The sequence below is a fragment of the Neophocaena asiaeorientalis genome, unplaced genomic scaffold (assembly GCF_003031525.2).
Source record: "Neophocaena asiaeorientalis asiaeorientalis breed wild unplaced genomic scaffold, Neophocaena_asiaeorientalis_V1.1 scaffold68, whole genome shotgun sequence".
Lineage (NCBI taxonomy): Eukaryota > Metazoa > Chordata > Mammalia > Artiodactyla > Phocoenidae > Neophocaena > Neophocaena asiaeorientalis.
The window spans coordinates 124,195-148,633 of record NW_020173384.1 but is presented as its reverse complement, the minus strand read 5'-3'; the positions used below and the strand labels follow the sequence as shown (position 1 = coordinate 148,633).

At 44.1% G+C, this 24,439-nt stretch overlaps 1 protein-coding gene across 1 annotated transcript in view; it reads right to left on the bottom strand.

Moving 5' to 3' along the window:
* Positions 1-2,360: 2,360 nt before the first annotated feature.
* Positions 2,361-24,439, bottom strand: part of LOC112400708 (E3 ubiquitin-protein ligase HECW1) — a 114,090-nt gene continuing 92,011 nt past the window's right edge. The window contains exons 18-23 of the mRNA XM_024746600.1: positions 19,172-19,270; positions 18,369-18,498; positions 13,579-13,725; positions 11,641-11,755; positions 9,438-9,636; positions 2,361-2,707 (exon numbers count right to left, since the gene is read on the bottom strand). Of these exons, the coding sequence (XP_024602368.1) occupies positions 2,596-2,707; positions 9,438-9,636; positions 11,641-11,755; positions 13,579-13,725; positions 18,369-18,498; positions 19,172-19,270 (802 nt within the window). The 3' untranslated portion in view covers positions 2,361-2,595. The remainder of the gene's footprint in view (positions 2,708-9,437; positions 9,637-11,640; positions 11,756-13,578; positions 13,726-18,368; positions 18,499-19,171; positions 19,271-24,439) is intronic.

Below are 24,439 nucleotides of genomic sequence, written 5' to 3'. Positions count from 1 at the left end.
TATAGCTGTTTTGTTATATGTGTAAATATATATATATATATATATATATAATGTTATACATAATTTAAAAATCAGCCTCATATATGAGGGAATATTAACTGAAGAAACATCATCTGGGACAAAGAGAAATAAAGATTTTTCCATAGCAACTCTCTGTCCTCCTCTTCTCTTTGTTTTCCTTCCTTAGGGATTCTGTGCAAGGCTGTAATGGAAATTGGGACCCTATTAAGCACACTTCACACTCTTTCAGGGACTCTGACACCAGTATGTCTTTCTGGAATTTTATACTTTCATGAAATAGGGCTCCTGGATGCTTTGTGGGATATATCTGAGCCATGGCATTGGGTGGGGCAGTGGGAATAAGGAAAAGTTAGTTGAAAATCATTCATGCCCAAGTTTTCCATCTGTATATAACTTCAAGGCTACCTTGGTCCTTCTGTATGTGGGAAGAATAGTCCTCAATTAATCTAATTAACAGATTAATTAGATATTTGTGTAAATTGTGAAGCTCCCCGGGAGCAGGTTCCATCTTTGGGAGCTTTCTCCCTTGCCAGTGTTCTAATATAAGTACTGAAAAGAAGAACTGAATGCTTGAATTGAGTATTTACATACATCTAACACCAAATTCTAAAAATGAAAGATGCCCCCTGTACTAGAGATGCTATTCTATATAGGATGGTGAAACAATTTGCATCACCCTTATGCCCTGATTTCATAAACAACAGCTCCACATGCTGAAATGTGTCCTGAATTTTACAGATCCCTCATTCTGTATTATGTAACTTACACATTCCATCATCCTATCTTGGTAAATATTCTTTTTAGACAACAACAGAAGGGCCGATTTCTGTAACATACACATTCCCTGACTGACAACAGGTACGCAGCAGCAAGGGGTGCCGAGCATTCTAATCCCCGCTAAAGGAAGGTTTCCTTGTACAGGAAGCACAATTAACACATTGTCTGGACGCAAACCAATATGAAGTCTAGACCTGGCTCTGGATGAAATTAACTTTCCCACATTTCTCACATTTCTCCCTTGCTTAATATACTGAAGGACAACAATGTGACATTTCAACAGCTCTTTTCCCAGTGAAGAAAAACACTTTCATTAGTGACATATTTCAGACGACATGATAACAAGGTTAGACAAATAGCAAATGACCATCATGTCTGGGTTTATGGCAAATGTAATTGAGAGGTTAGGCTGTCCCTGGAGCCTGCAACTGTTGTTCTGAAAACACTACGTTTTCTGAGACGTCTCTTTACTGAATGCTAAAAGAAACTGGATCCCTATTTTAACACAAATCAGTGTGCCTTTGGGGAGTTAGGTCTTTGCTCCAGGAGGACCACTATGGAGGAAGGAGATGTATTATATTGCCCTTGATCCCTAACAAGCACCATCGCTCTCTGCGGCTTCCGATTTAGTGCGGTCCCTGTGGACAATCAGATGTGAAGGAATTTGAACACCATGATGAAGGAAAAAAAAAAAAACCATGAAGAAATGAAAACACTATCAAAGTTGAAATAAAAGTTTGTTTGCCAAACAGGTAATTACTTGGCTTGAACAAAAGTCATGAGATTATCAGGACATTTTTCTTCCTCTGGGAAGGAGACCTGTGGCTAGATGGAACAGAGCAAAAGAAAACAGTACAGGACTCAAGTATTCAGACCAACTGAATATGTCCTTCTAATATGCCCTAATGCCCTTCTCCCCTTTCTCCTGTTTGCTTCGACGCGTTCTATACAACACAATGGCGGTAGAAGCCTCGTTGTTTATGCTACACAATGAGATCTCCTTCTTGGACTTGTGTACAAGTTTGTGCTTCTTGGGTAGTGGGTTTTCACGGGGGTACACCCCCCTCCCCCCCCCAGGACTTCTCTGAACTCAAGTCGAGCCACAAGCCCCACAACCATTGGGATGCCCTGTGTTGCATCAGCAGGAGGTGTTTTTCTTGCTGTTATTATTGGTTGGAAAGTGTAATATTTGCACCATATGTCTAGGCTAGTTCCAGGTGATGGGACCGATGCCACATACGAACCATGAGTTGAATGTATCAGAATTGTGGTGTTGCCACTGCTGTTTTTGGATGGATTGGATGCCCAGGGAAAAAGTAGAGTGGGAGGAAAAGAAAGAGTTGATCAGCTCCTAATCTGGCGTTTGTTGTTAGAAATTATTAAAAATGGTGGCTCTGCTCAGAAGAGATGGGTGTAGAAAAGCTCGGAATGCTTAATGCTCAAATTTCCCCTTAAATCATAGAAATGGAAGTAAACATTTATTACCATTTGGTCAAGTGTAGCATAACTTGCATTCATATTTCATTGTCAGTAATGGAGGTATGTGGAGATATACACAGACCTTGAGACAGCTGTTTGTTTGTTTGTTTTTAAATATTGCATACAGGCTAGCAGTTCATTGAAAGTAGAGGAGATAAGCCTGAAGGTAAGATCTGAGAAGAAGGCAATGCTTCATGCACAGCTCGTCAATCCTGATTTGGTTTGAAAACGAAAATCATGGAATACCAAAATCAAAGGAGAGTTGATTCAGGGAAAGGGAGAGGATGATGTCACTGGCCAGGAAAAGTTTTGAGTTCCTCATTCAAGTCCAAAGGTGCTGGTTTCTTCTACCGCCGTTAACAGCTTTTCATACAACATGGAGTACGAGGGATAAGGTGGAAGATCCAATCGATTGAAGCACGTGTGTGCCCTGAATGGGGGAGAAAAGGCTGGTCAAGGTGTTTGTTTCAGTGGTAAAACTGGCTTGGCTAATTCTGTGATCAGTCTGAATCTGTGAATCAAAAGTGAATCTAAAGAGGGTAGAACCATGTTTTAGGACCACCATAACACACTTGCAAACTAAGAAGCGCAGCCTTGGGTTTCCCTGGTGGTGCAGTGGTTAAGAATCCGCCTGCTAATGCAGGGCACGCGGGTTTGAGCCCTGGTCCAGGAAGTTCCCACATGCCGCAGAGCAACTAAGCCCGTGCGCCACAACTACTGAGCCTGTACTCTAGAGCCCTCGAGCCACAACTACTGAAGCCCGCATATCTAGAACCCATGCTCCGCAACAAGAGAAGCCACCGCAATGAGAAGCCTGTGCACCGCAATGAAGAGTAGCCCCTGCTGGCTGCAACTAGAGAAAGCCCACACGCAGCAACGAAGACCCAATGCAGCCAAAAATAAATAAATTAAAAAAATAAATAATTTTTAAAAAATTTAAAAAAAAGAGAACCACAGCCTTCCAGACAGGAATAGACCAGTTGAAGGACTGGAATATCTAGAAACTGGAAGGGTGGGTTTGCATTTGGAAGCACACCACGCTATACTAGCACTGCACTAGCAAACCAGCGACATTTTACAACTGAGAGATGAAGCTGGATGTGGCCAGCAAAGGAACATAATTAGTATTAGAGGATTATGTTCCCAAGTCTCCTTGCCCAGCTCTGATTTCTGGGCCTCTGTAAACCCTGTGCATTGACCTAGAGGTGCCAACGGATGTCCTGGAACTCTCGAGATCCAATGCCCCATCAAGGCAGATGTGATGGAGCAATGACAGTCTGACTTCTTTACCATTGATAGCGGGGCCTGCTTAACCTGAAGCAGAGATGCTGCATTTCCAAGAACAGCTGAGCTTGGGGGATAATCCTCCCTGGATGCCTGCGGCATCCCGGTGCCACCTGCCCTGGGTTCCGCTTATTTTGTTATGTACTTCACCCTGCGGGCCCATCTATGTGGGCCAGTGTTTGGCCTAGACAAAGAACGGCATTCCCTGCTATGTGCCAATGCGTGGACCAAGACCAGACCCTGCTAACCAAGTTAAGAGGGGCAGAAAAATGCCAAGTGTGCTTTTGGAACTGGCTGAATCAGCCAGGGGCAGGATACGGGCAGACAGCATCTTCTTGGTTTTCTTTATCTAATCATTTTAACTGTCACTCCCAAGTGGAAATAATACAGAAAAAACAAATCCTATTTAGAAAATAGTTGGGATCAGATTAATTCTGTAAAAAGATAATTTCTGGGAACTGAAAACACTAGCAAATGGCCCCTCTTCAAGACCTAGTCTGAACACCCAGAGTTTCTTCAAGAGCTGTTCTTGGTGCATTAATCTATAGGCCTGGTTAACTCTTAAATAAATCCTGGTTTGTAATCTAGAATGAATGAACACAATCAAATCACGATTTGGTTCCCCATTCCTAAGTCCTCACTGCTCTCCACGTGTGGTCCTGAGAGCACGGAGGACCTGCTTACTTCATTACCTGGGCACTGGACCCGCTGCTCCCAGGTGGGCTGGGGTTGTGGACAGAATTTGGAACCAGGGTTCGGAAGACCTCTATTCTGGTCACAGTCCAGCCACCGACTAGCTTTATAACCTTGGGAAAGTCAACAAATCTTTCTGAGCCTCAGTTTTCTCACTTATAAAATGGGATAATAATACACATTCCGTGCACCTCAGAGGGCTGGTGTGAGGACAGCACATTAATGCCTTTCGTACACCCTGAATCATCATTTAAGCATCAGGGTCTCTTAATAATAATGCGACCACCATCGCAGTCATGACTTCAGGAACTGTGTCACCCTCGTGGGGACTTCAGACCCTTGGCCTCTTCCACATGACTGCAAGCAAATGAATCAGCCTCATCTTGTATTTGTGAAGTTGATATTCTGGAACTCCACTGGATCTGTTCGGTTGTGTCACGTCAGATTCCACCCTGTCGGTGTTATTCTAGGGTTCCAGCATTTTGAGATCATTTTGGATGGATTGTGCCCATCACGGTACTACGCGTGATACTTCTAACCTGTGTCATCTACACAGTCGATCTCTCTGTCTCCTCGAGGTTTTCCAAGTTACCGATTAAAATGTGCACCAAGACAGGTCCTGCTCCTCTGCAGTAGAGACCACTCTAAGCTTGGTTACGAGCAAACGATGGAAAGAGGCAGCACCGCTACCGCGTGCGGCTGTGAGGCCAGTTCTTTAAGTGTGACTCCTTTCCAAGTCATCTTCTCCCACCGCCCAACTACGGCCTCAATCTCCGGACAGCTTCTCACTCTATCACTGCTGAATCTACTCTTTTCCAAGTTTGTCAATGACCTCTCGATTCCCCAAGCCAGAGGCAGATTTTCTATGCCCACCTCAAGCTCTTTGAAAGCATCTGACAGCTCTTCCTCTGAACACCTCTCTACCCTTGGCTTTTTTTTTTGCGGTACGCGGGCCTCTCACTGTTGTGGCCTCTCCCATTGCAGAGCACAGGCTCTGGACAAGCAGGCTCAGCGGCCATGGCTCACGGGCCCAGCCGCTCCGCGGCATGTGGGATCCACCTGGACCGGGGCACGCACCCACGTCCCCTGCATCGGCAGGCGGGCTCCCAACCACTGCGCCACCAGGGAAGCCCTTCCCTTGGCTTCTTGATGGTTTCTCAGTGGCTGTCAGTTTCTCTTAGGGACTCCCAACGGCTCCCTCATGCCTCCTTTGTAGCCCGACAGCCTACAGAGCAGGGCTTCCCACCCGGCACTATTGACACTTTGGGCTTGATGACTCTCCACCGGGAGGGACTGTCCTGTGTCTTGTAGGTGTTTCGCAGCATCCTCGGTCTCTACCTGAGAGAAACCAGGAGGACTCCTCCCCGACAACTAAAAATGTCTCCAGACATTGCCAAGTGTCCCCTGTGGGGACAAAATCACCTCTTTCCTGCCCTCCCCCGCTTGAGAACCATCCCTATAGAGTAAGCCAACTACCAACTTAACCAGGCCTCCACCTTCATCCTGGGCTTGGGCTCAGTTTACATCTGCAGTGAAACTTGTTTGTGTTAGAACTTTAGTCCTGTTAATCCGCCCATGACTCATACTTCTGTTGCCCCTGGTCCCTACTCTAAATGGAAACCCCTAAGGTTTTCTCCTCTCCTTCATCTTATCTCCACGCTGCCTGTGCTGGGTCTACCCTGACCAGCTCCCGAGTTTTCTTTCCTCCCAAGACTTTCCTTGTCAAGTTCCACAGTAAGGAAACTCTCCGACCTCCTGGTCTGGATGTGGCCTCCAAGCTCTGGATGCGGTTCTCAGCACTCAGGAGTGGAGATGGTCACCGTTCACCCTGCTGCATGCTGGGCTGTGGATGGATGAGCGACTTTTCCACTCCCCACTGCCAATTCTACATCATTACTTTTCGATCTTTGATCAAACATTTCTGTTCCTCTGAATCTCATGCCATTTAGATATTTTTTCCCCCCAAACTACAGGTTTTGTCCGGCATTTTATTTCAATGAGATAGGATAGGGTAGGAAATAGTGTATTACCTGCAGGTAATAAGGATGAAGTATTGTTTTGAAGGACATGTGTTTCAGATACACACACACAGGAGTACCTATGCATGTATTGTGTTGGGATGTGAAGGCTCCTTCTCTCTGTGGGCTGTAGTTAAGACACGTTTGACCATCAGTGATTTAGACATACCTTCTGACCTTCTGGGTAACACATTTATTAAAATCTCTGGTACTTGGCTTAAATGCTCTCCATTTTCAGGTCTTCCCACCAGACTGTGTAGCATCTGAGTCCACTTGGGTGGCTGTTCAGTGCCCTGGCCTGCCAGCTCTTTGACCCCAACCTCCATGACCATTTCACCCCTCTTATGCTCCAGCGATGGTGGTTTACGAAGTTTCTTCACCAGGCACTGTAAACTTTGAGCCTAGAAACCTCTACCCTCAGAGTCCTTTGTCCTAATCCCCACACACTCTGGAAAGCACGGACTTGGCCTGATGTATGGTTTTGCTGTGACGCTCCCTCGTCGGGGAGGCCAGCTGCCTTTCTAGAGGGAAGGTCTGAGGAGAATGCAGCTCGTCAGAGCGTGGGTTGCACACGGGGCTCACGGTCTCTGGGGAGCCCCGGGTCACCCCGAGGGTGCTCGGTGCTCCTGCTTGCCCCAGGCTTCTATCACCTGCCACGTGGCCAGGCCAGGTCTTTCCGGACTACCATCATTGGAATCCAGAGGTTCTTTCTTTCTCTCCACACACAGGTGACACTTTCTAGGTTCTTGGATCACCGGAAAATGCACAAGGGAGACTAGTCGGGGGTTACTACTCAGAGGGTCGTCTTCACTGTCCCCTTAGAGGCATCTCAGCACTTGATTCTTGGGGCCCTTCTGGCCTACGGCGAAGTCCCCGCTTCCCCCAAGAACCCTCTCTGGGATTCGCGGGGCAGCAGCCTTTTTAGGAGCGCCTTGGCCCAGATGCGCTGAGCCCGTTCGTGCGCCTGACGTCCACCCTGTAAGTTCTCTGTGTGGGTTGGCAGGGTTAATGCACATTTCAAAGCTTCCCAGAGCATATATGTAATTAGACTCAATCTCTGACCCCAAATGACGAAAGCAATGACTTCTCTTTCCTGAAGAGTAAAACAGACTCCTCAGCGGGTCTTCTCTCCGTGGCCCACCAAACTCTATCAACTGCGTCCCCTGCGAGTGTCGCACTGGACGTCTTGTCCTCCAGGCCAGCTTCGTGATCTTTCCTGAACACAGCTGACCCTTCCCACCCCCAGGCTTTGCTCCTGCTGTGGCTTCAGCCCAGAATCCCCTGCACCCTTCCTTGCCCCTCAGGGCTCACCCAAATGCCAGCTTCTCTGTGTCATCGTCTCCTGTCAACTCAATCAGGTTTAGGTCCCTGTTCTACAAACTCACAGCATCCTGCTTTTATCTTCCCTTCTTAGTGCCCCTCTGATTCCACCTGGGGTCGTAACGACTTACTCTTCCGCTCCGTTCCTCCCTAGACTGTAAGCCCCTCTGGGCACGTTCATTGCTGTAGCTCAGGCCCTCCTTCAGGTACACACTGAGGTGCCCACTATGAGAGAATCATCAAATGTGACTCAAATTCACTCCGCTAAAGTAAGAGCAAAATGTTTCCCAAAAACCTCATCCTCCAAATCTATCACTCAACTCGACAAATGGAAATCTTGCCTTTTTTAGCCTTATTTTCTTGCCAGACTTCGTTCAGCAGGTTCAGTGCTCAGCAGAAACATGCAAATGAGCACCGAGGGTCTGCTGATCGAAGTGGGTGAAGCCAGGGCTGAAAAGTGCCCCAATGCTTTAGGCTGTTATTAACCAGCTGGGCATGCACTCTGCTTCCTGGGCCTGCTAATATGCACCGTCATCGGGTGAATTATCTCCGGGATGCTAGAAAGTCTAGGAAAGCTAGATGAAAATTATAGTTCAGTCAATCCTTCCACAATAGGGATTTAGCAAAGTGTCTGGGAGGCCACGTAGAAATACAGCTGAATTAAATACGAATCTTCTGTTATAATTAGAAAATATCACAGTAGAAGAAAATAATGTGGGTCAATCTTACGTTTGCTGAGCGGGTTTTAATACTGTAGTACCTACACAGAAGTATCTCTTTAGTGCTCCTTATTTCACTAATGAGGAATATGCTACCCAAAGTGGCACGGAAAGGACGGAGGAAGTGTTGGGATGAAAACTCATGGTGCAGGGAATTCATTCCGTTAAACTGCCTGGAGCCCTAGTGCCTCCTTTTTTTGCATTATCTTACAATAATTTCATCAATAGCTTACTGTATAGAAGCCACTATAGAGACCGGAGATATACACGTGGTCTTGTCTGCACACATTTTGAAACATAGTAGGAAAAATGCAACATGTACATGCTAACTATTCCAGGGACTATCAAGTGTTTCCAGTGCTATGTCATAGTGAGACAGGCTGGGACCTGGGATCCTTTACTGCAGTGCTTGCACCTGGACAAACATCTCCTTGAGCAACAGAATACAAAGAAACTCGAAGGGACTAAAAATAACTGCAGGCACGGGCAGTTAGGGGCAATTATGAACAATAAGATACAAAAAGGCCACAAACCAACTGCCACTTCTGAGATGCCGGGAGCAAAAACGGGGGACTGTGCGTGATCCCTGCACACAGCACCACCAAGGGGGTGTGCAGAGCCCCGAAGCACCCCCTCTGGCCCCCCCAGCCATTGGCCCCCACCCTCACCCCATTTAAGAGAACAGCTCACCACCCTGCCTTGGGGGCGAGTCCCAGTAAACCCTTTCCTGAATTTGTCTGGTCTCTTACCAATTTCTGTTGATTAAAGAATCCAAGAACCCGGGTGGGTAACAGTAGAAGTCCAGACACAGTGCTGGCAGGGCCACTTTGGACACTCCCCCAGATGAGGCATTCCCCTTTAAATTAAATTGGGCTACGTAGGACTGACACATGGACCGTGATACCACTAGCCCAAATACCATCAGTCAACAAAAAATCACTAAGAATATGGTCTAAATGCACCTCCCCGAGACTTCTCACCCACACCTTTCACTAATGACTCACAGAACAATACTTTGGGTGGCAGGAAAGAATTCCATCCCAACGGATAAGTGCCCAAGCTCAAATAACAAAGTGTACTTGGCCTTCTTCGGCAGGTTTCCCAAAGGTGGGCAGGAGCTCCATACCTGGGGAGAGATGTAATTTTCCCCCATTTCTCTATGCAAAAACGCCGAAGCCCGTTGCTCCCTCGAAGGGCTGCAAAGCCTTCGTAGGGCACGCTTGACGTTCCCGTGACGAACTGCAGTAATCTGAGTCTCTGCTCGTTGTTGAAACGTTCCACCGCAGCCCAGAACCAGCGGATCACGAGATGCCCATCGTGATAACCTGAGTGGAGCAGGAGGGAGACCCAGAGGATGTGTAGAGGGGAGGAGGGAGTGGGGGGGGGAGATGAAATACACATCAGGTGTGCCAAGAACTGAACAGCAGCTCTTGATCTGCTGATTTCTCTCGTGATGGCCTTTCGGTAGGTCTAAAACAATTTGTATAACTGACTCCAATTTGAAAACAAAAGCCTATTTAGAAAATAGGCACTTTGTAAAAAGGCTATATGCTGTGAGGGATGTCCTCAGAGATGTTTGCTTTCTATTTAAACAACTGGGACCCCGGGAGTCCTTTTCCTGCCTGATATAAGTGTAGACAAGGAGTGACGAGGCCTGGTAGAGATCTTTGGGGTTCCGAAGAGACAAAGCTCTCTACGAATATGGTATTTCCTGGTATTGTCTTTGTTCTGATGTCTTAGCTCTTGGGACCCACATACTGTGGCGCGTCTAGGACTTAAGAAAGGCTGGAGGTGAATGTGAAACTTGGTCAACGGAAGATGCTGGGCTCTCCAAGTGCCCTTGGAGCCGCTGCCCCCAGATCAGCCCCGGGCCGCAAAGAGTTGGGCCCATGGAAGTAGTATGGGGCCTCTCACAGGACAGTAAGGAAACCAAGCTTGGAGCAATCACTTATGATAAAGTAGATGATTCCCCACTGACTGCCAATGTACGAAACACTCAAAGATGCAGAAATCTATGTGGACTGGGGCAGAAAGAAGGAAAGCTTCATAAGGGAAGGGAGGTGTGAGTTCGGCATGTGAAGGGCTTGTGGGAGTGCAGGAGGGGAGATAGAGAATGATAAGAATGCAGAATTAATATGCAGGGAATAGCAAGCCGACTAGACCAGCATAGACCAGCATAGGGGTTCTGCTGAGGACTGAAGGGACCTTGCTGGGGCCTCAGAGGCCTTAATAGCTAGGCAGAGACACTGTGACTTGACACCTTAGGTTGGTGGCTTTCCTACCAAGCCAGGAAGGGCCTAGTGGTCCCACAGAGGTTTCCTCCTACACGGCTGAGTGTACCGGGGAGACGAGGTAGGCTTAGATGATGGGCCCCTTGTTCACCCTCTATTATATTGATAGGGGTTTCTCTGTAATATTTTACATGAAGAAAGGATTTTCAGCTTAAAGAACGTTCAAAGGTTTCTAAGTAATAAGGAGCTTGATTATTTTGTGGGGCGGGAAAGGCCCTGATCAAAATAAATGTTTCAGGAAGGCTGGTTTGGCAGCGTGAAGGTGAATAGCTAGGAGGGGTCAGACATTAGATTTGGAGAGATGACAGTGAGAACCGTGTTGCAGCAAACCAGGATTGATGTGAAGAGGGCTTCACTTCTGCAGGGAGCAGGACACCCTTTCCTGCCAGCAAACGACCCAGCTCTGGAGATGGCCCGTGGACGGTGGCGTTCTCTGGAACGCATCTCCACCGAGTTATGCCAGAGATGACCAGCAGGGATTGGAAAGTCTAGGTTGGAAGCTGGCGGAAGGCATGGACCAGAGCCTACTTTGCACACGTACTGAAGTAAGGCTAAGTTTTTTGTAACCTTCAAAAAGTGATATCATTTTATATTTATATTATCACTACATATGGAATATATATATATGAACAGTATTCAGCCATAAAAGGGAATGCAGTAGTGAATCATACCACAGCGTGAACAAACCTTACTAAGTGAAAGAAGCCGGACCCAAAAGGCCACATACAGTATCATTCTATTTACGTGAAGTATCCAGCACTGGTACATCCACTGAGGTTTGCTGGGGTGGGAGGACGGGGGAGAAAGGGGGAGTAACTGCTTCCTGGGTCCAGGGTTTCCTTTGAGAATGAGGAAAACGTTTTAGAATTAGCCAGAGGTGATGGTTGCACCGCATTGTGAGTGCGCTAAATGCCACCACGCTGTTCCCTTTAAAATGATTAATTTCACGTTATGTCAGTTTCACCTCAGTAACATTTGTTAAGAAGTGATGGACTGTGTCTGTGAGAGCTGATCCGTCAACAAGCCCCGCTCGCTCACCTCCCCGGTACTCAGCGTTGTTCCGCCAGTCGACCAGGTCGATCTCCGCCGTGCCCGCGATCACCAGCTCCAGCTCCCTGGCATCGAACACGGAGACCAGCCTCGAGTCCACCACCTGAAATCCACATTAGGCCTCAGCCTCCAGGCTCAACCTCCTTGAGAGGTTACATTCATTATTATTTCTGTGGATTAAGCTGGGAGGCTGACCACTGTTGACAACTTTTTCCCCCAATGTGCTGTTGTGTTTAAGTTCAGAATCACGAGCATTTTGAGACACTACCCCTTCATGAGCTGGGAACTCAAAAAAGGTCTGCTGCTTTTCACTACTGTGATACTCCCTCTCGGAATGATGTTATGAATAAGCCTGACTTGACCTTCCAGTGTCATATTTAAGTTTCCAAATAACATTGCCTTTTTTTGTTTGTTTGTTTGTTTTTTTATTGTTTTTTTCTGTTTGCAGTACGCGGGCCTCTCACTGTTGTGGCCTCTCCCGTTGCGGAGCACAGGCTCCGGACGCGCAGGCTCAGCGGCCATGGCTCACGGGCCCAGCCGCTCCGCGGCATGTGGGATCTTCCCGGACCGGGACATGAACCCGTGTCCCCTGCATCAGCAGGCGGACTCTCAACCACTGCGCCACCAGGGAAGCCCAACATTGCCTTTTGAAGGCAAAAAGTCCAACTCCCTGGACCCCTCTCCTCTACATAAAGGGATCCTCTCCTCTACATAAAACCAGGACTTATTTCTTAGGAATGGACGTTATATATTAAAATGACTGTCTTTTCCTTCCTTTCTCTCCTTACTTCCTGTCTTCCTCCTTCAAAGATCTGGGAAGATCTGCTTGGTTAGGGTTCTAAGCTCCGGCTTTATATCTTGTTGCCAATACAGTACAGTACAACTGAACACCTGCAGTGGGCACCTCCTTTAATCAAACCAGTGGACCAGCCAGTCACCCACGCTGTTCTCCATCACAGCAGCAAAGAAAACCTTCCAACACCCGAACCCTTGTTTCTAAATTGCAAAAGTTTAACCATGTCAATTTTTGGTGCAACAAAGGCTAGCAGTTGTCACTGTCTTTTTTTTTTATTACTATTGATCTCTGATGCTTTCTTGAAAAAACTTTTTAAATTGAATGAAAGATTCTTTAAATTCTATAGTGCTTTAGAATTTTCAGAAGTTTCACACACGTGATTTCATACAATCCCATAATACGTCACTGTCCTCCTGATTTACCATCTCAGCATGGATCATGTGGTACAAAGTGACACTAGGAGCGTATCTCCTTTTATTGTGTTTTGCTTTATTGCATTCTACAGATACTGTGTTTTTTTACAAATTGAAGGTTTGGGGCAACCCTGCGTCTTCAGATGATGGTTAGTTTCTTCAGTAATAAAGTATTTTTTCAATAAGTTATGTACCTTGTTTTTTCTAGACATAATGCTATTGCACACTTAATAGACTACCGTATAGTGTAAACATAACTCTTATAAGCACCAGGAAACCGAACAATTCACGTGACTCGCTTTATTGTGACATCGGCTTTATTGCCATGGTCTGGAACTAAACCTGTAGTATCTCCGAGGTCTGCCTGTGGAAGAAAATAAAAATCAAGCGAGAGCGGACAATGCCCTCCAGTGCCTTCATTTCACTCATTTTTATTTCACTGAGTGAAAGGAGATGCAACACGCACATGTCTTGGCAGGAGGTGTCATGTGTTTTCACAGGTGGCACAGCAGGGCCACACCAATGCCAGTTTTGTGAGACCACGAGAGCTGGGTTTCCCAGAGAACTCTGACCCCTTACCCTCTATCCCCAGGAGGCCCTCTTTGCACGCTGGTGAGTAGAGCTGAGCCCTCTTCCTGCCTTGCTTGTCCTCTCCCTTCTCCTAACAAGCTGTGTCGGGGGCGAAGGCCTGGCGTGCCTGCCGAGCCTGGGTCTCACCTCGTAGAAGCCCCGGACCAGGGCCTCGGTCTGCTGCACTGCTCCGCGCTCTACCCGCCACCTCACCATCCTCTCGATGTACTCTTTCTTGTTCTTTTCTGTCACTTGGGTGTTCGCTCCTCCAGACTTTAACTCCCTCTCCGTTACCTTGTGGGGAAACAAAGATCATGATGCTTCTTGACTTAGCTTATCTTGCAGTGAGACAGATCGATTTTAGGAGGATGAACCCTTTGCAAAAAGTCGTCTTCACAAGCATTTGGCATCATTACCTTCTTGGTTCTTTTTCCTTTCCTGGAAGTTACTAGAACGGTTCTGGTTGTTCTAAGCAGATACTTCAGTACCTTAGAAGCATTTTTGTTTTATAAAGAGAAAATGTGTTTCTTTAACTCAAGAGGCTTAATGGAAATAAAAGAAAAATGCCCCTGGTTGTCCCTAAATGGACTGGAATGTCCTTATCCTATAGTCACATACTTGATTGCCCCAAATCCCAATTATATCAAATTCTTAACAGCCAAATTATTCCCCAACCACAGCAGATCATTGGCAGGAAAATAGTGGAGGGTGGGAGGATACTTTTGCAGCCAGGTATAAGAGTGGCTGAAGAGTGACAGCCTGACCTTGAGAAAGGAAACAGAGATTGAAGTTGCCACGTAGTATGAAGATGCATGTTTGTTAGGACAAGCTAACAAGAAAAGTGATGATCTGTGTTTTATTGTTTCGAAAGGCAAGAAGGCACATAACATATTAGACATTTTTATCAGAAAGTGTTGGTGCATTAAATTTAATAGACAACGAATCATCCCAAATTGAGGAGGTGGACTTTGAGAGCAAGATTTATGATTTTTCCCCCTCTTTTTCTGAGTGTGTATGTGCATGATTCTGTGTGAGATTTTGTCGGTATAGCTTTGCCTTCACCGTTGGTCCTAGGGTTCTATCCGTCCGTTTTTTTTTCTTAAAAAATTTTTTTTTCTTAATAATTATTTTTATTTCAATAACTTTATTTTATTTTATCTTACTTTATTTTATTTTATTTCTTCCTTCCTTCCTTCCATCCTTCCTTTCTTTCTTTTCTTTCTACTTGTTATAAAGCAGAAACTAACACACCATTGTAAAGCAATTATACTCCAATAAAGATGTTAAAAAAAAAAAAGTGTTGGTGTTTGAGGGGTGTTAGCGTCAGTTATCTTAAATTTGCTTAAGGGGTTCACCTTGCTGCTCAATGCTGTAAGAAAAATGAGGCATAACTGTAGTTAGTTACTGATTAAAAAATATATATTTGGCACTCATGGACAAGGTACTTAAAACAGTTCACAGAAGTCTGCTGATTACATCTTCTTCTATCACTTGGGTGACTAAGGTAAATATGAAATACTTGTCAATTATAACAATAATTGCCACCCAAGATCCATATTCTTTGGAGCCTCTGGATTTTAGCTGCCCAGTTAAAGACTATTTCCTGACACTAAGTGTGTGATGTAATTAAATTCTGGCCAATTAGGTATAAGCGGGGGTGTTGTATGGCACTTTCAGGGGGCCTCCTTAAAGGGAGGGGCTATGCCCCTTTGTCCTGCTACTTCAGACACGGACGTGATGGTTGGGGCACTGTATGTATCTGGGTCATGAGTGCAGGTGGCCACTGTAGGGATTGCAGCCTTGGGTTGCCTGCCTCCACACTTTTATGTAAGAGAAAAATACACTGTTAGTTTCCGCAGGGTCATTGGGTTTCTTCATTAGCAGCTGAACCTAATCTTAACTAACACACCCAGGAAAAGCCTATGGCGTCTTTCAGCTGCATCTGCCTGTCTGCTCTTCACTCCACAACTTGCCAAAAGAAGGGCTGAGACTCGATCTTCTAAAACCAAAATCATCGTTCTTGGTGACCTCATTTGCAAAGAAACAGGATCGTTTAAGCTTTAAACAGATAGATATTATTCTAGATCTATAATGCATCCTTACTTTTATCACTGGGAACATTTTGAACTTTCTCTGAGGTGTTCAACTCCTACGCTATATACACCTGAAGAATTGCTCTTTTTATTTTCAATGTTATTTTTTTCCCTCTAATTTACGTATTTAGTCATTTGGAGTTTACTTGATTTCTTCCTGTGTCCATGGAATAAAATTTAAGTGCTGTAAATGGCCATACAGTGAAAAGCAAGTTTCTCTCCCACCTCATCGCCTAGCCATACAATCTCTCTACTTGGAGAAAATCACCCTTCCTTCCCTTCCAGGGAAGGGGGATGTAAACACTAGGGATGTATACATGTATCAGTGTATACACTAGGGAATACGTATAGATCATCTCTTTTCCCATAAACGGTAGCATATTATAACACTGTTCATTATCACACTTTTTCAATTAAAAATACACCTTGACCACTGTTTCACACCAATTTAGACCTGTCTTATTCTTTCTTTGTTGTTGTTATACTACCTGGTTTATTGTTTATGATTTATATGTAAATGGATGGGCTGGGGTGTCAGACCACACATCACACTAGTCCACTATTCCACTGTGTGAGTGAATCGTCATTTATTTCACCAATGCTCTACTGCTGAACATTTAGATTGGTCCGGATCTTTTGCAATGATCAACAATGCTGCAATGAAGATCCGAATCCATTAGTCATTTCAATTGGATGTGAATATGTCTGTAGGGCAAATTTCTAGATGTAGATGCTGAGTCAAAGGCAGGTGCATTTAGAACGAGGATAGATATCACAAAGGTGCCTTTCATAGAGGATGAAGCAAACTTCTGCTTACTCCCACCTACACTCCTGTATAGAATGCCTGTTTCTCTACACCATCTCCAAAATAGAATACTGCTACGCTTTCTGATTCTTGACATTCTCATGAGGGAAAATGGTATTTCACAATGCTTTAATTTACATTTTAAAAAATAGTGAATGAGGGTGAGTATTTCCTTCCCCGGGAACTATCTACTTATATCCTTTGCTAATTTTCTATTGTGCTGCCGATCATTTCTTACTGATCTGCAGAATCTCTTCCTATATTGAAAGAAATGGCCTTTTGTCTGTTTTATGCATTACAACGTAGTAAATATTATGCCATTTTTACTTCATGTTGTCTTTTTGCCATGTGGTATTAAAAAAGTAATTTTACTTGACTATCTTTTCCTTTATGACTGACAGTTTGTGTCACATCTATAGCAGCATTCCTTACTGCAAGATTAAAAAGGAAAATCCTGTTATTTTCATCTTTTTGTTGTTTGTTTAAACATTCAGCTTTTTCACCCACGTGGAATTTATTTTAGCATAACTTTTTAGGTTTGGGATCTAAAGTGTTTTCAAGATGGGTTCCCATTTGTTTTAATATATTTTGCTGAATAATTGTGTTTTACAAATTTACTCTCTACTATAGGGCAAATGTAAAGGATGGGCTAAAAAGTAGTCATGCAGAGGGAGAGTGTATTTTACACGTTCCTCTGGTATACAGGAAGACAGTTAGGTGAATCGTATATTCTTGAACGTATTTACAACATATAGTTGTAAGAAATAATTTTTTGTCAAATATAGAAGAGAATATTCTTCAGAGGTATGTTTACACACAGGCAATGCACCAGAACAGTGACATCTTCCAGGACCTGTCCAAGATGCTTGATTGAAGCTGTGGGTGATGGGAGGTCTGCAAGGTTCAGTGGGTAACTCTCACCCATGGACTCAGCATGCTGTCCACAGTCATGCAACGTACTTGTAAAGTAAACCAGCTTAATTCTCACAACATCCCATTACAAATTACACACGTCATGGAACCTCTCGTAAGTGATATTCTCAAAACCTTAATTGCTAAATCTGCTCAGGCTGTGGTTGGTCTGATAAAACTGTAACCCAGAAAATTCAATGTTATATAAACACGGGTAGAAAAAGAAATGGGAAGCTTATCTTATTAAATAGTACTGAAGTATATGCATTTTGGAGAAGTAAATATCTGGACTCTAGTGATAAAAGAAGTATTACTGTAGTTGCACAGATAAGAGAAATACCTTACAGATGTATTGTACACTTTACAAAAATGCTTTCTGATCCATTATCACATGTGATTTTCAAAAAACTCTATAAACTAGATCCATGTCAAAACAAGAAAAAGAAGACATGGGTACCTTTAATAAAGGGAATAGTCCTCAAAGAATTATATCTTAAATGAATGACAGTCCTTGTTTTCAAACACAAAATCCTATTACTACGTGATCCTGCAATCCCTCTTCTGGGTATATATATCCAAAAGAATTGAAAGCAGGGACTTGAACAGATATTTGTATACCTGTGTTGATACCAGCATTATCCACAATACCCAAAAGGTGGAAGCCACCTAAGCGTCCATCAACATATGAACGGCTAAACAAAATATGGTATTTACATACTATGGAATGTTATTCAGCCCTAATAAAGGAGGCAATCCTGTCACATGCTATAACGTGGATGAACCTTGAAGATATTACGCCAAGTGAAATAAACTGGTCGCGAAAAGACAAACACTGTATGATTCCACTTATATGAGGTACTCAGAGTAGCTAAATTCAGAGAAAGAAAAAGTAGAATGGTTGCCAGGGACTGGGAAGAGGGAGAAATGGGGAGCTATTGTCTAATGGGCACAGCTTCAGTTTTTCAAGATGAAGAAGTTCTGGAGATGGCCACACAACATTGTGAATCTACTCAACCACACTGAATGGACTGTACCCTTCAACATGGTTAAGATGGTAAATTTCATGGCATGTGAATTTTCCACAGTAAAAACCAAAATGTCTTTTCCAAGACCCACTTCTCACAAACCTGGCCAAAAACTTCTTCATTAACCGTGAATGTGAGGTCGAGGATGTCTGTGATGTTGTTGTCTTTCATCCATTGCAAGCTCTGGTGGAATTCCTCATCCAGATACTCCAGGTCACTCAAATCACAGGGCCTGGGTGTATTCAAAGGGAGAAAGGTAAACTGATTGTTTCAAAAAACAGCTGCCCAGACCTCATGCCAAAATGTGGTTATGTCACTCCTGGCTAAGGTGACACAGACGTATTCTAACGATTGGATACTTTTGAATATACTGAGGAATCTTTTTAGTTCATTAAGTAGTTTTATATTGGAAAAGGAAATTTTAAAATGCTTACAATAATAAACACAAAATGATTACTGACTCAGGGGCTCTCCACGGCCGTTGGAGAAGAGTATCATTTGAAAACAACTAAATTATAGACAGATCAATTCTTTTTTTTTTCTTCTTCCAGTTTTATTGAGATACAATTGACATATGGCACTGTATAAGTTTAAGGTGCATAGCATAATGACTTACATACAAGGACAGATCAATTCTACTTAGTAGTTTCATGCAATGCTTGTAATGTTACTATATTTATATAAACTGATTTATATCTGTTATATGATGTTCTCTTATGCTTACATAAAATCTCCAAATGCATTTTTATTGGACTAAAAGGTTTATGTGATATCTAAGCACTCAGAAAAGTAAATCACCATAAACCTAACAGGAATGATTAGGGGAAAAACAGGGACAAAAGGGTCAGAGGTGCCAGAGAGGCCAGTGCCTCTGGTCCCACAGGCAGGGCCGGGTGGACACTTACAGTCTCAGGAGTGCCTTATAGAAGGGCCTTGTGAAGAAAGCGTCCAGAAGGTACTGATGGATCAGAGCCAGGCCTAGGATTCGACCACTAAACCTGAACCTGGAACACAGACAAGGCAGAGCAACTGAAGGGCAGCTGGGAAATTACACTGTTAAATATTTTCATTTGTACCGTTATCTGATGTGTTTCTTCATAGTACTCATCTTTTAAGCTGCTTGAAAAGTCTGCAAATTGATGACACAATGGAGGCATCCATTCTTCTTATTCTTTACCATAAACAATGGCCATGAACTAGGTATGTACTAAGGAACCCTCCTCTCCCCCAAGTACCCAAATAGAATCATTTTGCTGGAATCCTTTTCTCAGACCTGAGAGTATAAGGACCTAAGTGATGAAAAGAGCTGGTGGAGGGGAATTCTGGGACCCTAGACAAACAGTCAGCATTTTAAAAAAATTATTTATTTTTTTTCTTTGGACACTATTTTTTTAACATCTTTACTGGAGTATAATTGTTTTACATTGTTCTGTTAGTTGCTGCTGTATAACAAAGTGAATCAGCTATACATATACATATATCCCCATATCCCCTCCCTCTGTGTCTCCCTCCCACCCTCCCTATCCCACCCCTCCAGGTGGCCACAAAGCACCAAGCTGATCTCCCTGTGCTATGCGGCTGCTCCCCACTAGCTATCTATTTTACATTTGGTAGTGCATATATGTCAATGGCACTCTCACTTTGTCTCATCTTACCCTTCCCCCTCCCCATGTCCTCAAGTCCATTCTCTACATCTGCGTCTTTATTCCTGTCCTGCCCCTGGGTTCTTCAGAACTTTTTTTTTTAGATTCCATATATATGTGTTAGCATATGGTATTTGCTTTTCTTTTTCTGACTTCACTCTGTATGACAGACTCTAGGTCCATCCACCTCACTACAAATAACTCAATTTCATTTCTCTTTATGGCTGAGTAATATTCCACTGTATATATGTGCCACATCTTCTTTATCCATTCATCTGTCGATGGACACTTAGGTTGCTTCCATGTCCTGGCTATTGTAAATAGTGCAAACAGTCAGCAATGAACCTGAGGATCTGAATCTAAGGATATGGAAAGTTTTCTGGACCACGCATCCTCACCTATTCGGGCATTCCAAAGATACCACCTGAAGGTCTAATGTGTGCCTGACCCTATGCTGGGAGGTGGGGGACTTGAGTATGAATCACATATGGCGGCTGTGCTCATGGTCAGTGGGGAGAAGTACGTGGAATCCCACTGTGGTAATTGGTAAGTGGAGCCTACATCGTCACACGTGAAGAACAAGGTCTCTGCTGGGAGGAACTGATCACATAGACCTGGTCACCTCCAGATGTAAGGGCCTTCACTGATTTAAAACCTTGTTGGGGTAAACTGCTTCCTGGCAGTTTTGCTGGTGATCTGCCTAGCTGCATGCCACGGCTCCCGAGGGCTTGGTCCCATTGTTGCCCTGCTCCTAAACCAGTTTCCCGTCTGCCTGGTCTAGCACGCTGGTTCCCTCACCCTGCGTTCTGCCCATCCCTGGTGCCTACCTCCATGATTGGGGTCTCTCCTGTCTCTTCCTATCTAACTAGATTTTCACCTAAGCATAGACTTAGCTGTGACTTTTCTCAGATCCTCCCAGTTGGAATTTCCAACTAAGCCATGACCTTTCATGAGGCTCTTTTTAGACTCAAAAGACTTTGTACTCTGTAACTGCTATAAAAATGGTTTAAATGAATAGATTATCGGATCCTGTAATAAGTGCAATCATAAGCCGCACTTCAAATTGCCACTTTAGAAGGAGTCGATTCTTTTTGCGTGAAATAACATGTAAATATTATTGACTCCGGGATGACCAGAGGCGAGTAGAACGTTAGTAAAGGTGCTAAAGGGGCACCGTGGATGGGGAGGCTCATGGAACAGCTGAACATCTTACAGTCCTTGAGGCCGGGGTACACCATCGGTGCTGCATCCCCCAGGGCTCTTTCCTGATACCCCAATAACCAATGGGTCCCGAACATGGCGGCCACAATCCTGCGTACTCCATGCAGGCTTACCCACTCTAACGGACTCTGAGGCATCACAACTGATGCTCCTAACATGATGTGGGGCTGTGGCCATGTGGTGGAGACGGCGAGACCACCCACAGTGGGAAGAGAGCAAACGTCAACACAGAGGTGCCTGCCAAGAACCTCCCTCACTTAGAGGTGGCCCTGAAAGGCCTAGTAAAGAGAAATGGTAATCTCAGCAGGCAGTAGTGTCTGCAGAAATGGAATAGATAAAAATATTACATGAGAATACTATTTTCAGCTCAATGTTAAAAAAGGGACTATCTCAATAAATTGTAAATTCTCCAGCAAAATACACGTTACTCAAATCTATTCAAGAAGAAGAACTTAAATAAACAAATGACCATAGTATAAACTAGAAAACTTTGAGGAAAAAGAACTATGTTCAAAATTGATGCTGGGACAGTCCATACATGGACAGAAAACACCCTTACTATTTAAATAGCTCCAGACACCAGAAAAGGGTAGAAAACTTCTTACTTCATCATTATGAGCTACCATAACCACAAAATGGAATCTGGGAAAAAGGAAAGGAAACTAAAGACATCTCACTTATACATTAAAAACATCATAAATAAAACACAAGGGAAAGTACCAGTCCATTCCCTGAATAATGCCAGATGATTAAGGATGTTTGATTTTAGGAAACTAAGGACAATTTACTATTAGGTATTCTATTATTAAAATTAATAACGATGTCAAGAGACAAAAATCATATGGCTTTTCTTTTTTTTTGGTTAGAAGCTGAAAAGTTACTTGAAAATATTCACCGTCTATGATATCACTTATATGTGAAATCTAAAAAAATGATACAAATGAACTTATTTGCAAAACATAAATAGACTCACAGACTTAAAAAACAAACTTATGGTTACCAAAGGGGAAAGGTGGTGGGGGAGGGATAAATTACGAGGTTGGGATTAACATATACACACTAGGACATATAAAATAGATAATCAACAAGGTCCTACAGTATAGCCCAGAGAACTCTCCTCAGTACCCTGTAATAAGCTATATAGGAAAAGAATTTGAAAAAGATTTTATATATATGTGTGTGTGTGTTTACATATATATATATATCTGAATCACTTTGCTGTATATCTGACAGTAACACAACATTGTAAGTCAACTGTATTCCGATATAAAATAAAAATTTTAAAAAATGGGGTAAAAGGGGACCAAGAAAAAAAAACATCCACTGTCCGTTTCTGAAGAAAAAAAATCTTTGTAGTAAACAAGGAATAGAAGAATACTTCCTTACATAATGAAGAACATTCATCTCTGCATCATATCTGACAATAAAAATACAGGGTGCTGGTTACCACCACCCTTCACACTGTTCCATCAGTTCTAGTCACTGTAATTCATTACAAGTGGAAAATGGGAAACAGATTAGAAATAACGTTTATGGAATGCCTATTGGGCCAACACATATTAGGTTATCTCGTTGATCCTTGTTACTCTATTTTATGACTATGGCTATCTTCATTTCACAAGAAGTCTAGGGTCAATAATTAGCCCCGGGCTTCCCTGGTGGCGCAGTGGTTGAGAGTCCGCCTGCCGATGCAGGGGACACGGGTTCGTGCCCCGGTGTGGGAGGATCCCACATGCCGCGGAGCGGCTGGGCCCGTGAGCCATGGCCACTGAGCCTGCGCGTCCGGAGCCTGTTGCTCCGCAACGGGAGAGGCCACAACAGTGAGAGGCCCGCGTACCGCAAAAAAAAAAAAAAAAAAAAAAAAATAATTAGCCCCGGGCAAGTGGTACACTGGGGAAACTGACCCATATCTGCCAGAAGCCCGACCAAGCCTTTTGCTTTGTGTCCATTTTGAGAAGCTGGACAGTAGTGAGGTTAATCCTCTGGTCCAGGGGCCAGGCTGCCTGGTGTGTGACCTCGTGCCGGGACTTAACCACCTATGCTTCATTTCTTCTTCTGGAAAACGGTACCCTCCAGGTGATAACGATTATTATTTTATGTTGGCTTCCAATACCTCCTTGTGCTAATTAGGAATATTTTGATTCAAGTAACCTTCAACTAGTTTAAGCCAAAGGGGGAATTCATTATAAGGTCCTGGCAGTGTCTCAAGAAACGCAGGGTCAGGAATGCAGTTGAGCGTCAGGTACTGGGGTGACTTCACCCTCCCTCATCCAGTGGCTCCCCTTAGCTCTTCTCTGTGCACATCTGCTCCTTTCTTCTCTCTCACTGCCAACACGGCTCATGTCTCTCAGCCTGGAGTTCAAGCCCCTAGAGAGACCAACTTGACTTTCACTGACCTAGGTCCAAATTTCCAGCATGATTCCGTGATTGTCCCAACTCAGCTTGGATGTCCACCCTGCACCAATCCTGAGCGGTCAGGAAAGCAGGGTCTGGGGAAGAGATCTCGGAGTCTGGTGTCCTGCTCAGCACTTTGAAGCTGGGATCAGCGTGGCTTGCCTCTCCACCAGGGGCTGGGATCAGATGGAGGGTGGCAGATGGGGTTGTTTTCAGCACATGGGACTGCAATGCAGACCACCCACTGAGAACTGTTTATTTGCTTTGAATGGGGTCAGGCATAAGATGGAATTTCTAAAGACAAAATTATATTGGTTTCACAGGCTGATGTGGGCAACTAGTAGGCCCTTGATATTTTCTCATAGCTGTGCGAGCAATCCATGATAATGTGGTTTGGCTTTATATAAACACAGACAGGATGGCTCATAGCCAGTCCAGTACATACAGTAAAATATATTCCAGAGAGATGAACTATGGTCTGGGGTGTGTTAGTACAGAGCACATAATACAGGGACTGTACAATTCAAATCCAAACAACAGCTTAAAAGGCAGAGACGGGAATGGAAAGCCTTTCCCAGTTGATGAATTGCCCTGACAATCTCACGAGAAAACATCTTCCAGTGCTTGTACATCTCCTTTATCCATCTCACCCAGCTTGAACAACTGCTTGCTGGGAAATTGATTGTGCTTGTTGTCAGCATTGGTTGGAAATGTGTAGGAATTAGGAGACGGAAAGAAAGTCCTTTTCTTTAGCCTATGGATTGATCACTGGAGAAACTATCCAGATAATTTAAGCAAAACAAAAGAAAAACAGTTTACTTTTTAATTTTATTTTATTTTGCGGTACACGGGCCTCTCACTGCTGTGGCCTCTCCCGTTGCGGAGCACAGGCTCCAGACGCGCAGGCTTAGCGGC